This window comes from Bipolaris maydis, assembly GCF_028858645.1.
Source record: "Bipolaris maydis strain C4 unplaced genomic scaffold PSV08scaffold_11, whole genome shotgun sequence".
NCBI lineage: Eukaryota > Fungi > Ascomycota > Dothideomycetes > Pleosporales > Pleosporaceae > Bipolaris > Bipolaris maydis.
In genome coordinates this window covers 930,035-946,457 of record NW_027093867.1, presented here as the reverse complement: position 1 = coordinate 946,457, position 16,423 = coordinate 930,035, and the positions used below count along the sequence as shown (strand labels likewise).

The following is a 16,423-nucleotide window of genomic DNA, read 5'->3' as shown; positions in this document are numbered from 1 at the left end:
ACTCCAGACTCTTTGCGGGACGTCACCCGAGTTTGACGCTCTATCGTGAACAGAAGACTTGTGGAGGTTCACATCATGCATCTGGGGGCCAGGCCAGTGAATGATGCTACACCTTATCGATATGGAGTCCATTAGCCATCAGACCATGCGTCCCGGACACGATGAATGGCGCATCAACAGGACGAAGCGGATAGGATCGATATGCGGAGGTCGAGCTTGGGAGTTAGAAATGATCGAAAGTCTCATCAATGGATGAAACAAAACAAAGACGGTGCCTCCGAAGGCAGATAAACGTAGATATGCGGAAGTCGGAGGGACGTAGGTGTATGGTGAGATTTTATATCGTCATGTAGATGTGGGCGGCTGGGCGAAGTGGCTGGAAGCGAGGATTTTGGCGTCGGTCCGTGCAGTCGCGTCATCGAAGCGATCAGGGCCTATGTTCATACTGACCATACAACGAGATTCTTCCAGCTACACAGCACACAATGGTAAGGTGACTAAGACTGACCTTGTAGTATCATATGCGTGTGCTGACCAATTCAAAGCCATCAAAGCGCCGCGGACTGCCGTCCAAAGCGCCTGTCAAACGTCCATCGAAGCTCGCCAAAGAAAACGGCCTGACTGCAGAGCAAGAGGCTGAAATACGCGAGGCATTTGGCCTGTTTGCCGTTTCGCATCCTGACCATGAAGATTCAAAAGAAGGCGTACTAAAGAGAGGCGATGTGCGAAGATGCCTGATGTAGGTGACATTTGAATGCGCCTGAGCGCATTGCACACTGACTGACGACGGTGAAGCTCTCTCAACCTCGCACCAGACAAATCAGAAGTGCCATCCATTCTATCTACAATCGATCCCCTCAACACTGGCTTTGTTAGTTTCATACCTTTCTTGTCATACGCCGCGATCGCAATACATTCCAAGGACCAGGGGTCTGACGAGGACGACGAGGAAGATGAATACCGAGAGGAGAGTAATGCAGAAGAGGTCAAAGCAGCATATCGGCTGTTTACGCACGGTACTGCGGGCCCCATTACACTGGCGCACCTTAGGAGGGTTTCCAAGGAGTTGAGAGAAGACGTGCCAGATGACGTCTTGAAGGATATGATTCTTGAGGCGAATGGCGGGGTCAAGGGTCAGGGTAAGGACGCTGGTGGTGTCAGTCTTGAGGATTTTGAAAGCGTGATGAAGAGAGCCGGGCTGTCTTTTGGATGAGAGACGATGATGCAAGGAACGAAAACACGATAGCATGAAGTTTTACATGCAGGCATGGATACGTCGAGGGAAGCCTCGAGCTGCAGTCTTCCAAAGCCTTGGATCTACGAAAGACAGCCGGTGGAAACCTGAAATGTTGCGCGCATCCTGTGCCGCTAGGCACATGTCGGTATTGGACACGACGGCCCACGATGCAATTCCACGCTCGTGAAATCTAGACCAGAGTTGCCTTATCAACGTAAAGCATGTTTCAGTGGGAAAGGAGGTGAGTGCTGGTTAGAAGGAGTGTAGCCATTGAGGCAACAACAATGCCGGAGAGAGTAGTAAAGGAGCGAATAGAGTTTCGACGCTACAATCTTGTAGAGGCATAGAGATTGGTTCTTTGCATGTTGAACCATACTCAATCAAGATTGAAATCTGTATCTGTATCTGCCATGCTACTATGTATAGCGTTGGCGAAAGGGCTCGGCGCCGATAGAAGATGAGGCGATATGAGTGGGTTCCAAAGTTCCAAAGTCCCACAGGTGGCTGCCAAGATGCAGGGACCTTACGTAGCAGGCACACGAAGACGGATGCAACGGCGCTGCGTATGTAACAGCAACCGCACTCGATTACACATCCCCTCCCCACTTGTAGTACTGCTGTGGACGGAGACTCCTTTTGTACGCTTGTCTCCTTGATGTGTTTACGTGTCTTCGTTGCCACACCACACTAGACCATCCCGGGAGCGCAGTGCAGCTGAATGCCCGCGCCCTGACCTGCAGTCCCTTTTCTGCCCTCGCTCCTCTCCCAGTTCCATGTCCAGCGGCATTGAAGTCAGCGGAAGTCAACGACGACCCGGCATCTGGTCCTACTTTAGTTTTTCTGGCCCACGCCGTCGTGTCTCCGTCTCCCTGCCTCGCAACTCGGATCCCAATCGCGGCGTCGACGACGACGACGACCCTCACGCAAAAGCCGCTAGACACTCGCGCAATCGCTCATCCTACTCGGACGCATTCATGAACGAACACAAGGGCGGCGCCGTCATGAACCAAGGGCAGCGGCTACGCTACCTCAAGACGGGAGGTGTCATTGCCTTTATACTCCTCGTGCTGTACTTTATTGCGCCCAGCGACCGTATCCCAAGACCAGGCGGTATGTCCACGACCAGCTACTCGGCAATTCACGAGCTAACAATCGCAGCGGTATCGACTGCCCCCGGAGGCAATGCAGCAACCGGCGAAGCAAAGGCCGAGTGCACCAAGTCCTACCACAAGGACAAGCCCCTCTACCAGTATGCCCTCATGATCGACGCCGGCAGTACTGGCTCGCGTATCCACGTTTACAAGTTCAACAACTGCGGTCCCAGCCCCGAGCTCGAGAAGGAGGATTTCAAAATGACACCCAAGAAGGAGGGAGGATCTGGTCTGTCAGCTTACGCGGATGATGCAGAGGCTGCTGCACGGAGTCTTGATGTCCTTATGGAAGTTGCTCTCAAGAGCGTGCCCAAGGAATACCAATCATGTACTCCTGTTGCCGTAAAGGCAACTGCCGGTCTCCGCAAGCTTGGCGAGCAGAAGAGCAATGACATTCTCGCTGCTGTGCGTCGTCATCTGGAAAACGACTTCCCCTTCCCGGTTGTATCTGAAGAAAAGAAGGGCGTCGAAGTCATGCCTGGCGAGATGGAGGGTGTGTATGCATGGATCACTGTCAACTATCTTCTCGGCAAGATTGGAGGACCTGACAAGAACCCTACGGCCGCAGTCCTTGATCTGGGCGGTGGTTCCACACAAATCATCTTCGAGCCTACATTCCCCGACACACCCCGAGGCGGACTGCCCACGAAGCTTGCAGAGGGCGACCACAAGTACGAACTCAGCTTTGGCAACCGCAACTTTGACTTGTACCAGCACTCGTACCTTGGCTACGGCTTGATGGAAGCCCGCAACAACCTGCACAGCACCATTCTCGCGAACCTGCACGACACGCACAAGGACAACCGCGAATACCTCAAGCAGCCCATTGTCAACCCTTGCATCCCCCCTGGCATGTCGCGCGAGATTGAAGTCCACATGCCCAAGGGCCACGCACTGGGCGACTCGCTCACGGTCAACATGACCGGTCCCTCCACCTCGGCGCCAACGCAATGCCGCGGTTTGGCAGAAAAGACACTGCACAAAGACGACGAATGCGCCATTGCGCCCTGCGCCTTTCGCGGCGTCCACCAGCCCCCCTTTGCCCAAACCTTTGCCACGGAAGCCGTATACCTCCTGTCGTACTTTTACGACCGCACGCAGGAACTCGGCATGCCCGAGTCATTTACCCTCCGCGAGCTCCAGGACCTTGCGGACAAGGTGTGCAGCGGCGAAAAGGGCTGGGACGTCTTCTCTGCCGTGCCCCAGGCCCTCGACGAGCTCAAGGGCCGTCCCGAGTGGTGTCTCGATCTCAACTTCCAGTTTGAGCTCCTCAGAAGTGGATACGGTATGCCTATTGACCGTGAAGTCAAGATTGCGAAGAAGATTAAGGGCAATGAGCTTGGATGGTGTTTGGGTGCTAGGTAAGAATATCCATCCCCCCCTTTTTTTTTGCTTTGATGATTGAGTAGCACAACTAACTTGTGTAATAGTCTTCCTTTGCTCGAGGCAAACTCTGGTTGGCAGTGTAAGATTAAGCAGGTGCAGTAGATGATGCGGGTTTTGTTGAATTGAGAGTTGGGACAATGTCTTAATATAGAGGTGCACTTGAGATGGTGCTGGTGACAATCTTTCGGTTTATATCCTCGTTCTTTCTTTCTTTCTTTTATTCTTTTTCCTTCTCCCCTTCCCCTCCCGCTGTTGAAGTCGAAAAAAAAATCCATGGGCAAAGTGAAAGGGTATAGGTTCTAGGCGTTTCTTCTACTTCTTTTTTTTTTGGTGCTCAACGAGGGATGGGATGTGAGGAGCAGCATTTCTGGGGATTGGAAGGGAAACGAGAAGATGAAAACGATCATCTCTAGTTCATCTATTTTTTTTTACCACACTCACATCGTGTGGATGACATTATCACAAGGGAGGGAGCGGGGAGGGGAATCATGAATTGAGGGGGGTGTTTACTTATAGAACTTTATTAGATGGAAAGAAAACTGAAGTCTCTCTCTCTCTCTCTTTTTCTTCCTTGTACATCATGGATCTGATAATGATTCTAGATACGAGGTCTTTTGCGTACAAATATTAATCAAAGCTATGTACAGTACATAGGTGTGTGTGTGACCATCCGAGTTGTACGGTCCAAGTCATTGTTTCTTCTAGAGACAAGAAAAGAACAAGAAAAGAAAAGAAAAGAAAAGAAAAGAAAAGAAAAAAAAGGACATGTATAGTCCCCTCCACAGAGGTCCTAATCAAAATGATCCAATATTGCCCTTTGTATACATAGTCTGCCTCCTCTTTGCCCGATGCTGATGGCCCTCAACACCAGGACGCCCCATGCCCATTCCATCGCCCAACATAGTATTGGCGCCAGCTCTCGCCTTCCTAACGGCCCTACGCTTCGCCTCTCTGCGCTTGAGCTTGCCACTCCAATGCTTAAACTTGCGCATGATGCGATCGGCCATGAGGACGAGCAGGGTAACAAACATGACGGGGATGGCAATGATCCAGAAGAAGGCGTCAGAGTTGTGCTGGACGCCGTTGAAGCGGGCAAAGTTCTGGCCAAAGTAGCCGACCAAGAAGGTGAGGGGCAGGAAGAAGATTGTGGTTGCGGTGAGAATCTTCATGGATTCGTTTTGGTAGGCGCCCATCATGTTGAAGATGAGATCGATCAGGTTGTCGGCGGCGCGGCGCATCTGGTCGAGCGAGGCCGTGATGATGATGCAGTGGTCTTCGACGTCGCCGAGGTACGTGTGGGCGAGGGGGCTGATGTTGATGGATGTCATCGTCTTGCGCGTGGCGAGGTTGGAGTTTGTGTGGGTCAACATGGACTGCGTCATGGGGTCTGCTTTGTGGTCGCGCAGCGAGTTGATGAGCGAGACAATGGGCTGGATGGTATTGCGCAGGATGGAGAGCTCTGATGTGAGGAGATAGAGAAGTTGGCTGTGGTGCAGCTCGGGCTCCTCGAGAACGTCGAGTTCCAGTTCGCCCATGGCGTCCTCGTAGGCGGCCACGACAGGTATGGCCAAATCGACAATGGCGTCGATGATGGCTTGCACAACCATGCTGCTGTCTTGGCTGCGACGGAGAATAGTGTCTTCGGTGCGGAGACGCTTCAAGATCATGCCTTCGACATCGTCGGCGGAGTGCTCGAAGAAGGAGATGACCGAGTTGTCGGCGAGCAAGAAGATGCTGACCTGCTCGACGCTGACAGTCAGGTGCTTCTCTGTGAGCGCCGAGTGCTGTTCCAGATAGACTATGCGGTCGAGGTTGTACCCACCACGGTAGCGCTGGAGGGTACGGACCGAAGTCGTTGCTGGAGGCGTAGCTGTCCTGAGCTTTTCAAGAGGCGTACCGTCGAGTTGCTTCTCTATGCCATCCAAAGCGTGCATCATGTCGTCCTTTTTCGACTTTTCCCCGGCGTTTCTCGAAAGAAGCATTCTCTTTGCCCGTTTGAACAAGGACGGCTTGCGGTTCTTCTTTTTCTTCTTGTAATGGCTGGAATGACGGGAGCGCGAGCGCGACCGAGAAGCCTCATAACGCTGGTCGGCGTCATCCAGATCCGAGTCGGAATCGCTTTCCGAGTCTTGGTCAACGGGGGTGCGGACGAGCTTGGAGAGCGTCAGGAGCATGAAGGCCTGGTCCGAGTACCAGTCGACCTTTGTCCTGCTCTGTGGGCTCATCAAGTCCTCAATGGCCAGGCGATGCAGCTGCTTGTGGTTTCCCAGGGTGCGGATTACATCCCAGCTCAAGCCATTGACATTGATCCATCGCGAGGTGACCCAGTCCTCCTTTGGGTGCTTTAGGAATTCCTCGAGCGTGTCATTGTCGAGCTCGTGGCACTCGACCCTCTGGTCGGAAAAGTCGACTACGGTGATCTGGCAGGGGGCGTACAAGTGGTGGTAGTTTGCAGCCTCGTTGTCGTTTTTGGTGTCGACACCGGGCTCTGCGCCAGGCTCCTGGTGGTGGTACTGGCGGGTGGGGGACTGGTAGTGCTTGACCGTGTGAGATCTGGTGATGCGGCGGCGCAATGTCGAGTCTACAGAGCCGCGGTCGGGGGAGAGGAGGGTGTCGGGGTTGGTAGGGGCAGCGCTGGTCGCGGTAGCTGCCGTGGCGGAGCGGCCGCGACTTCTTTGTTCTCCATTGAGCTGCGTGTCCAGCGTCAGTTGCGGAGGGGCGGCCGAGTCGGAGGCAGAACGCTCAGGGTCGGTGGGCGGCGGAGGCACAGAGGCAAAGTCCTGGACGCGCGTGTCGTGGGGAGAGGCCGACATAGCCGGGTGGTTGGAGGCATGTACCTAGGGAGAAAAGCGCGTGGTTGACGGGCTTGGCTTGGCTGCTTACGGGGTTGGGCAGAGGGGCAGGCAGCTAGGTATAGTCGTAGATTCGGGGCGTCGATATTGCGCAGTTCGGTCGTTGGCGAATACGGGATGGCAGCGGGCGGACGGGCAGGTTGCGAACAGTCCGCCCGTGGAGGCTACGCGGTTGTGAGGGAGCCATGCTGTCTTAGCTGGCGCAGGGTTTCACCATGCCATGTCTCGCCATGGGCGCGACGAAGAGCAGCAGGCCGAGCAGTACTCAGGGCTGGGGCTGGGGCTGGGGCTGACCAATCAAAGGGGGCATCACTGTCAGCGGGCAGCAGGAGAGCAGCAGCGTATACGCATAGTCATGGTGTAGCAGGCAGTCAGAGCGATGGCATGCACCCGGCCGGAAACCAGCGTGTGCTGGCAGGAGTGCAGGCAGGAGTGCAATGCAGCAGGCCGCTCAGCGGGAGAAAAAAAGCACACGTCTCTTGCGCGCCACCGGTGTGGCGCAAAGGGGGGCTGGCATTGGGCAGAAGCGAGTGCAGCGCTGCGACGGGACGTGTTGGCGATAGATTTGAGCGCGAGCGGGCGGGCGTGACGCATGAAATTAGCGGAGAGAGACTGCCCTTCTCGGCCGGCGGTGCCAATGCCTGTGCTTGGCCGTGACAGCGACTAGCCCAGCAGGCAGGTGCACGCCCAAGTCCACGCCCACACCCACGCCCTCCCATCCCGAACCGCCTCTTGCCTCGCCCATCCACCCACCACACGCCACTGCCGCCATACATACACACACATACATACACACACATTCACTGCAGCCTTACCGCGATCCACATCCACACCCACATCCACATACATCCACATACATCCACATACATACCCATACACACATACACACACCACATACATAGACCCATCCTCGCCTCTGCACGCTGCCACTGCCCATCCCTCTGTCCCCCCCCCTCCCCCAGCCTGTCGCGTGGCCCGTCGCCGGCAGCGCCAGTGTGTGTGTGTGTGTGAGCGTGAGCGAGAGGGCTCTTGCCTCGACCCACCACCCCCCCCCCCCCCAGCCCAGCCCGGAGCACTCAATCCATCTCACACATCCCGGCACCCCTAGCAGCAAGCAAACAAGCCTCATCTCCCGCCGCAAGCTGCCCACTCTCCTTTTCGCCCACACTCTCGCCTCATCAGCGCATCCCCATCAGTCCCGGCTGCTGCTCCTCTCGTCAGCTCGTCGGGCTCCCGTGCTCCTTCTCCCTCCCTCGCCGCCCACCATATGCGACACTAGCCCCCAACCCGCGAAACACCACCTTCCCCCCCCCAGCGTCCACTCACCCGCCACGCCCACCAAGCGCCACTGCAAAGACGCCCGCCATGCGCGAAGTCAACTTCAGCATCCCCAATGCCAACAAGGCCTCGGTCGGCATCACCACCGCCCTCTATGACCGCCGCGCCCTCGACTGCACATCGACGCTGCCGCTCATCAACTCGCTCAACCACCTCGCCTACCTCACCACATCGTCGGCCCGCATACGCGACATCCTGACCGTCGATGGCGGCATCGAACGGCTGATATGCATCCTCAAGGAAGGCCGGAGCAAGGACATGATGGACATGTGGAAATGGAACCTCGCCTTCCAGTGCATCTTCAACATCGGCGTCCGCGGCTCCGAGAGCGTCAGGACGCGTGTTGTCGAAGCCGACATGGTGCCCGTCATTGCCTCGATTCTCGACAACTACATCAAGGTCGTCGACAAGATGCGCGCCAGAGCAGAGGCTGAGATGCACAAGTCGTCGCGCCTGGGAACCTCGAGCCGCCACCACTCATCACGCACCGGCGAAGCTGCCTCCAGCTCCGCCCACCGACCCGACCGATCACGACGCATCATCCCTCCGCCCATCGAAATCCCCAGGCCCCTCGACGCTCCCCTGGCCGAGACCACGCCCGTGCCTACCTTTTCACTAAGCTCACCACCAGAGCGCACCACGTTTGCCCGCGGCCGGCCCCCTCACCACCATCACCACCGCAGCCACGAGAGCCGAGCACAGCTGTTTGGTGCCCCTGCCAACAACACACGCAACCTCGCCCAGCCCTTGGTTACTGCCCTGCCTTCCATGGACACAGCACCCGACGCCTTCACCCTACGCCCCGTGCGGGATGCCGACCGTCTGCCCTCGATGCTTCCCGCTCTGCAGGGCGAGATGACCTCCCAACCAGAGTCACCCACCACGCCAAGTGCCCCGCAGGCACGCCAGACAAGCCCAAGAGCGGGGCTGGCCAGAACCCGCCGCCGTCCGTCCATTCGACACCAACTATCCGTCTCTGGCGAGTCGGATCTCGAAGCGCCACAAGATGACATGTCGGCAGAAGCTCCCACCACGGCGGGCCCGGCTGTTAACGAACCAATCGTAGGCATCCAAAACAACGAGATCAACATGGCCGATATTGTTGGCAACGCAGAGATGCTCGATGGCGGCAACACACCCGTTCCCATTGCGGCCCCTTCCGAGGGCACCGACGAAAATAACGAGACTTTCAACATCACCCACCGCCCAGCGCTCGATGGCAGCATCATCAATCCCACAAACACGCCGCCCAACAACCCCATTACCGGCTTCTCCCCCCTGCCCCCGACCATCAACGTGGTAAACACCAACCCCCCGCCACCATGGTACCCACGCTATGCCCAGGAACGAAATGCCTCGGCTAGTGTGCTGGCTGCCATGCCCCGTGACGAGGATGTCCTCATGTCTCTGCAGCTTCTGGCCTACGTATCAAAGTACTGCAATCTGCGGTCCTACTTCCAAAAGTCTCATCTGGTACCCAAGCTCAAGATTGGCATTGAACTTTTGGATGGCGAGACGTCTACTCCAAAGGCTGCTGACGAGGAAGAGGAAGAGCTCGAAGAGTACGAACTCCCTGACGACTTCAACATCTTCCCTCTTGTTGAACAATTCACCGTCCGCCACCACACATCCGATATGCAGTACTGGGCCAGCGTTGTTATGCGCAACCTCTGCCGGAAAGACGACTCCCGTGGAGGCATTCGCCAATGTGCATACTACCAATGCGGACGCTGGGAAGAGTACACACGTCAGTTTGCAAAGTGCCGCCGCTGCCGGAGGACAAAGTACTGCAGCAAAGAGTGCCAGAAGAGCGCGTGGGTCTTCCACCGCCACTGGTGTGTGGCCGCTACCTAGGATGCGCGGATCATGCCTATTCTTTAATTGTTGCTTTTCTCTCTTTTGCAAATCATCCATCATCGTCGTCATTATCATCATCGTTATCAACATCATCATCAACCGCCAGTGGGATTGTTCATCATCTCCTGGCTGCATTTCGCATGGCGCTGGGCAACTGCTTTCTTTTTTTCCTTTTCTTTTGTCATAATCTTGTTTCCTCTTTTTTTTTTCTTATTTTCTCTGTTCAAAGGTGCAAATTAATTAATGAGCGACACGATTACTGGATACCACACAAACAAGTTTTACAAAAACTAGTACCAAATCAACTACTAGTCAGAATGCTTCTTGTTCTTGTTCTTCTTCTCTCGGGAAGCTATAAAAAGGGGAAATCTAAGGGGAGGGGAGGTTTGCAAGCAAAGTGCAAAGACTGTCTGAAGCAAAGGCCTGCAAAGGCAACAAGCAGAGTGAGAGGAGAGAGAGAGAGAGAGATCACTATACCATTTCAATTTTTTTGGAGCGCAGCATTGTTAGCATTTGGTAAAACCGGAGTAGTAAAGGGTTTCTGGCGTATTGAGTAGTGTCTGTGTGTTTATTTTGGTGCAATTGAAATGCCATGCATTTGGATTTGTCTTTTGTATGTTGGTCTGTCTGTCTGCCTGTCTGCCTGTCTGTCTGTCTGTCTGTCAACCGGGTCAGATTCTACTCCTCGTAGTGATGGTTTTTTTTAATTTGTGTCTTTGACGTGTAGTTAATCCCATTTATTTTACAGGACGTATAGATTTCATGTTTAAATTTGATTACTTATTTTTTTCGGCCACATGTTTTTCATCTTGTCCCTAATCCAAGACAAAGTTTTGATTCGTGATTTTTTTTTCCCCTTCCCCATTCCCCTTGACAAACATTTCGATTGGACCCATATAATCCCCATCCATCCCTCTCTTCTTCTAACAAGTTTTTTTTTTAAAAAAAAAAAAACAACATTCTTCTTCTTCTTCTTTGCTTCATTCCTCTATCTCTCTCTCCCTTTCCCACATGTAGCAACAAACTTCACACAATCGTAACCACGACCCGCTCCCACTTCTCAGACACTATCCTCTTCCCCGCCCACCTCTCAGCAACACCCCCAATATTCCCCGCATCAACCACCACATCTTTCACATTAATCCGCAACTTCCACACACCCACCCTCCTCCACCTTCCCTTGACTGACCCAGGAACCAGCATCAGTCCCGCAAGCCGCCGCTGGATATTCTTCGCGCCCGCAGTCCGCACAACCTGGACTTCAGATAGTAATGCATAGACGGCATCCCGCGGCGGCGACGCCCGACTAGCAGGGTCATCGGGATAGTATTCTAGTTCTGGATCCCAGCGGAAACGGCCGTCTGCAGGTACAGTGCTACCGCTACTCGCGATATCTTGCATTTGCGCTGCTAGATCAGCGGGCCAGTTGGATTTAACGGGGAAAACACTCGTCTCGAGTGTGATCTGTGTGCCTAAGAACTCGTGGGCCGCAGTGTCTGGGGCGTGGCGTGTGGCGTGGCCTGCGAACTGGAATCCCATTGTTTTGGCCCAGAAGATGTCGTGCCACGCGACGAGATGTGGTGAGTTGAGTGCTTTGGAGCGGACGAAGAGCGAGTCGTCGGCTAGGAGGAAGGATGTCTGGTAGTATTTGTACATGGGGATGGAGAACCAGGACCAGCTGGGTGTGTTGGGTGGTGGCAAGGGCGCTGTTTTACCTTCTGCGGACTCTTCAGATTTGTCTGGTATTATTTCGGGGGTCCATGTGGAATCTGGCACTGGATTGCCGTTGGCAATCTGGTTTTCGATGCGGACGAGCCATGAGGGTTTCTTGTCTACGTACCAGAGGAGCGCGGCGGGAAGGATCTCGTTCCATAGTCCAGCGAGGTATGTCAGGCGGCCTAGATGCGAGAACGCGCGCGCTATTCCAGCAAACGCAACCATACGGTCTTTTTCATACGAGAGATTCCGACTGCGGTACTCATTGACGACGTTTTGCCAATCGGTCAGGAAGGAGAGGACGGTCGGGTGGAAAAGGCTTATCACACTTGCGGCATGGATTTCATGGATACTATCTGGAAAGTATCGGGACTTCCCTCGATCTTTTCCTCGCTTAGGGTCTACGACCGTTGTAGGTGATGTGGCTGGTACGGGCGCAGCAATTGGTCCTAGCAACTCGTCGTAGAAGTGGCACGAGCACTGCCACATGAGGTTCTTGTGCCCAAGCAGCAGTGTACGCGGACTCAGGAGATATTCCTGGAATGTCCAGGCACGGTGGAAGAGTGGCCAGGAACGCTGAACAAGCCAGTCTCGATGTTTCCCGTAGTTGTCTATTTCCTTGCGGAACTCGTTTGTCGTATCTTCGTGCATGTATACGCCTGGCGTAGAAGGGGTAGCAGCGCGTAGTATACATGGGCTCCATATTCGGGGGTCGCTGCGTTGACTGGGCTTTGCTGGGAAATGAGGCGGGAAGAGAAAGGCTAGGTTGCAGGTTGCGTTTCCGTACACAATGGCCATACGTTGGGCTTCGTACTTCCAGTCCGCTTCCGAGTCTTGGATGATGCATAGGGAGTCTATCCAAAGGTACTTGTATCCCAGAGCTAGCGTTACTCTCATTGCCTCTTTGTACACATCGGAGGCTTCGAGCTTGTCGCGTGGTACTTCTTTCCGAAAGGCACGGAGATTAGAGCCCAGGAGACGGAGCTGTTGGGTAAAGTTTTCACCCCACATGTAACTCAAAACGAGATAATCAAAGGGTTCATTCTTGAAATCATCTCGCAGTCGAATCTTATTCAAGGTGATCTCCAAGACTCTAGTAGGTCGCTGGTTCAGGTTCTGAACCGTACGGGCCTGGAATTTACGGCACTCTGCATGCTCTGTAAGACAACATTGCAGCCATTCTTTAGCTTTTTGGATGTTGTCTGAAGCCCGAACTGGCACATGTTTAGCTGTGATATGCCCATCAAACGCTGTGAGGTTGCTGTCTAAATACAGTCTGTTAGTTTTTCAGAGAAACCGAGATGGCAATAGTTTCTTGAGGCGGGCTTACTTTCATAAGTCCTTATCTTATATATTCCAATCTTGTTAAAATCCTCCTCATTCTTCAGGCTCCTTCTACCAGGTTGGGGCACCAAAAAGTCAACCAGCCTCTGCGCACGGCGCAAATGAATGTAAACCTCTGTTTGGTCAGCAGGTCTCGGTAGCCCAATTTCAGCCCGATTTTGCAAATGAGAAACCAGCTTTTTGCAGAAGTGACAGCGTTGCGCTGACTGAACCAACTGCGCAATCGTGCAAAAACGCAAGATGGGCCACGACGGTGGTGGAGCGCCCTGCGCTCCCCCCCTGTGTTCTTGCAGCCAAGTCAGAGCGCGCCATTCGCGAAAGAACTTGCTACAGCGCTCACACAAATCATGCAAAGGCACCGAGGTATTGGAAATTGGTTGTGTGGGATTAACAACAGGAGCTTTTTCTCGGGCTGCATGGTGGCGGAATCGAGATAGGAAAGAAGGCATGACGAAACGGAAATAGATTAACAGAAAACGAACAGCTTGGAAAGTACCTACATTTTATCTTTCTCTCTACCCATTCCCGGCTTTTAAATGCCATTCAGGAGATGCAGAGGATGCGAAATTGGAATAGGTTGAGATGGGCGCTTGCGAAACGCCCAGCGAGCCGCTCATGCGGCACAGCAAAACCCACTACACATGGACATACACAGCGCCTGAGGCTTCGTTGTATCAATGCAGCCCTCACCTGACCCGACTAGATGAATGGAGAGTGAGACTATCGGGTGTGGAGTGTTTGATATTGAGTGAGGTAAGGTGCTACAAGTACTAAAAGCGGCAAGGACAACACCACAACATGACGTAAGCATATGAGTCACATGATTTTACACATGCAACTATGTACGAGAAGCGATCTCAACACACATCAACAGCCATAGTGACCTTTGTCATTTCGAATGGGTGCATTATTGAGGAAGGCTGAACAACAAAATGACTTTCAGTTAGAATCAAAATGTATCAACATGTTGTAGTCATGAAAAGCAGGTTGTAGGACACTCTAAATGAGGGTATGATTGGAATGTAATTATTTCCAATTGAATATCTAAACATCATGAGCACAATAATGATGCTCCGTCTAAATGTCATCTCATGATAAATATCTCGACGCTTCTAAATCATACACGATCTAATAGTGACTCCCAACGCCAGAGATGCTGATGTAGCAAAGACTCTCAATCAAAAGACCTCCCCCAAATACTGTCAGATATTAGACAGTAAAACGCTAAAAAAAGAAACAGTCATGTAAGAGTATCGTGATAGTGATGCGCAGGTATGTATATGACGCAGAAGGCCAAAGCGTACTGGGTCTGTGAGACGCTAGGATCCGTAGTGTAGAGGATCGTGCGGCCGAGATTAAATGCCGAGGGCGAGTGTGTAAGTATATATATACTACGGCGAAACCGCTAAGGCCAGCCCTAAATCAAATGACATAATGGAGCCGAATGCTACCGAATCAACGGTGAATGCAGGGCCCAAAGCCAGAGATGGCATCATAAAAGATGTTTGAGGAGAAGATGCTTCAACACAGCAACTTGATAATGCCTCTCAAAGGATGCGATGTCTAACAATCATCGGTTAGCTAGATGTCGATCATACAAGAGTGGACAAACTTACTGCCTCATGATTGTTTCAAGGCTGATAGCACTGAGCTCACAGTCATCAGGAAACTGGTCGACGAGTGCAAGAATGTCAGCGAACTTTTCGCCGCCTCTGTATGCCAGAATTGCAGGTACACCTGCATCCTCGATCTCTGCATCAGAGTTGTCCATCTTGACAAAGCGGACAGTATCATTGCGCTTTGCTACTTCGCGCATGGTGATTTCAAACAGCTTGGAAACTTGAGCGCTTGGCTGTGATAACGTTAGCATCTGGTCAAACCAAATAAAGGTTGAGGTGTACATACGTCGGTGTTGTAGATGAAGACGACAACCGTTGTACCCGAGGCGGTCTTGTCAACAGCATCAAGGTACCCCTCACCGTCAACTAGCGGCATGGTACCGTAGACACGACGGCTAGGGCTATTTGTCCTTGACCGCATCTTCTCGCCGACATTCTGCAGCTCCTTGAGCCTGGCCTCACGCCATTGGCGCATGAAGCCCTCGTCAGCATCTTCGTCGCTCGAGGCCTTGTCGTCATGGTAGGCAGAAACAGTGTATGATGTGGGCGGGGAGTTCTTCTTCCAGGTAAACCGTCTTGCTTGCTTCTTGGCCTGCTCAAAGGCCTGGGCATCGGCAATGACACCCTTTGGGCCCGTGTTGGCCTCTGAGCGGCGGTTGGGCATGTAGTAGTTGGCACGCATGTCGGCAGGAATGTCGAGTTCGTCGTCGGTGTCAATCTTCTCGAGGTAGTCGGCAGCAGCACCAGGGGACTCTGGTTCGGAGACGTCGCTGTCGTCGTGGCGGTCTTCAGGGTGTCTGGAGTCGTGGTCCTTGTCACGAAGAAGCTCGTTGAATTCGTCTTGAGCGGCTGAGGTGGACGGATTCATGGCGAAAAAAAAAAGAAGCGGAGCGGAGACGGTGGGAACGGGGAGGTTATATGTGCGGAGAAGTGCCGGGTGACGCGTTGATGGTGAAAAAAAGGAAGGGGGTATGTGTGCAAGGTTGCTGGGAGTCTGTTTGGGGTGTCTGGGATGGAGGAGCGCCGGTGACAGGCTTGGCGGGGCTATTTTCGAAGCGGTAGCGTGGGTTTCAGGGCAGTGATTGGCTGGTGGGGGCGAGAGGGGCAGCGAGAATGCAGGGCCAGGGCTGGAGGAGTGTAGGATTCGGACGCTTGGGAGGTGGTGTTTAGGGCTGGGAAGGGCTCGTAAGGGCTGATGCTGACCGAAAGGCCACGCGACGCTCGAGGGCGACTCCCCACTCGGCCGACATAGGGGCCGCCCGTGAACAGAGCGCCCGCATCTCTCGAAACGGCCCTCGAGGGTCGAAACGTGCTCTCGTGCTTACTCGCCCAATTGGCTGCTCGCTGGTGGCGCCCGCTGGCCCACGGCATACGCAGCATGTCCAAGGCTGAAACATGGTCCCGAGCCATCTGCTACTCGTCCTTCGGCGCCTTGGTTCCGTATAGAGAAGATCAGACAGACGTCACCTGTAGCCTCTGCCTTGCTGCTCTTGTAACGCCTTGCGTCGTCTCAGCTGCACAGGAGAGACCAGGCGGAAGGCCATGGAACGAGAGAGTTTGGGCCTACATGACCCCCAAAAGGGCTGACGAGAGAGAGATGGGAGGGAGCCTTGCTTACCATGCTCACTCACTCCCTTACCTGCTCCTTCACGCCCTCACTCGGGGAATGATCGACTTGCTGTTACCGGGGTAGAGCGATATACCCCTGGTGTGGGTGTGGGTGGGGCCCTCCGGCTATGCACAGCTTCGACTGACCTTCTAGAAGCATGAAGCTGGCACTTGTTTATCCTCCGCGTCTTGCGCACATGGCAGGTGCTCTCCGATAGCCGTCAATGCCTGGCAGCCGTTTATGCCTTGTATCGCGGTTATGCAAGCTCTTCCTGGAACCATCATTTCCCCAAACCCCACGATGCATTGCGCTGT

General features: G+C 53.8%; 6 protein-coding genes across 6 annotated transcripts; 3 read left to right on the top strand and 3 right to left on the bottom strand.

The window, feature by feature from the left end:
* Nucleotides 1-464: 464 nt before the first annotated feature.
* On the top strand, nt 465-1,562 carry PSV08DRAFT_378600 (uncharacterized protein). Its single transcript, XM_014220817.2, has 3 exons — nt 465-488; nt 546-739; nt 796-1,562. Exons 1-3 carry the CDS (start codon nt 486-488, stop codon nt 1,211-1,213), a joined length of 615 nt encoding a protein of 204 aa, XP_014076292.1. The 5' UTR covers nt 465-485; the 3' UTR covers nt 1,214-1,562.
* A 438-nt stretch (nt 1,563-2,000) lies between these two features.
* PSV08DRAFT_364380 (nucleoside phosphatase family-domain-containing protein) lies at nt 2,001-4,332 on the top strand. The gene is made up of 3 exons (XM_014220816.2): nt 2,001-2,347; nt 2,396-3,749; nt 3,819-4,332. Exons 1-3 carry the CDS (start codon nt 2,011-2,013, stop codon nt 3,874-3,876), a joined length of 1,749 nt encoding a protein of 582 aa, XP_014076291.1. The 5' UTR covers nt 2,001-2,010; the 3' UTR covers nt 3,877-4,332.
* A 191-nt stretch (nt 4,333-4,523) lies between these two features.
* Nucleotides 4,524-7,345, bottom strand: PSV08DRAFT_378585 (uncharacterized protein; the record flags this gene model as incomplete). Its single annotated transcript, XM_014220815.2, has 3 exons — nt 4,524-6,611; nt 6,760-6,814; nt 7,101-7,345. The coding sequence occupies 3 exons, from the start codon at nt 7,343-7,345 to the stop codon at nt 4,569-4,571; spliced, it is 2,343 nt and encodes a 780-aa protein (XP_014076290.1). The 3' UTR covers nt 4,524-4,568.
* Nucleotides 7,346-7,991: 646 nt separating this feature from the next.
* PSV08DRAFT_227839 (uncharacterized protein) lies at nt 7,992-10,175 on the top strand (the record flags this gene model as incomplete). The annotated part of the gene is made up of 1 exon (XM_066092215.1): nt 7,992-10,175. One exon carries the CDS (start codon nt 7,992-7,994, stop codon nt 9,816-9,818), a length of 1,827 nt encoding a protein of 608 aa, XP_065948705.1. The 3' UTR covers nt 9,819-10,175.
* Nucleotides 10,176-10,847: 672 nt separating this feature from the next.
* Nucleotides 10,848-13,330, bottom strand: PSV08DRAFT_403860 (heterokaryon incompatibility protein-domain-containing protein; the record flags this gene model as incomplete). The annotated part of the gene is made up of 2 exons (XM_014220813.3): nt 10,848-12,802; nt 12,868-13,330. The coding sequence occupies 2 exons, from the start codon at nt 13,328-13,330 to the stop codon at nt 10,848-10,850; spliced, it is 2,418 nt and encodes an 805-aa protein (XP_014076288.2).
* Nucleotides 13,331-14,428: 1,098 nt separating this feature from the next.
* Nucleotides 14,429-15,368, bottom strand: PSV08DRAFT_249795 (thioredoxin-like protein; the record flags this gene model as incomplete). Its single annotated transcript, XM_014220812.1, has 3 exons — nt 14,429-14,444; nt 14,498-14,733; nt 14,787-15,368. 3 exons carry the CDS (start codon nt 15,366-15,368, stop codon nt 14,429-14,431), a joined length of 834 nt encoding a protein of 277 aa, XP_014076287.1.
* Between the last annotated feature and the right edge of the window lie 1,055 nt (nt 15,369-16,423).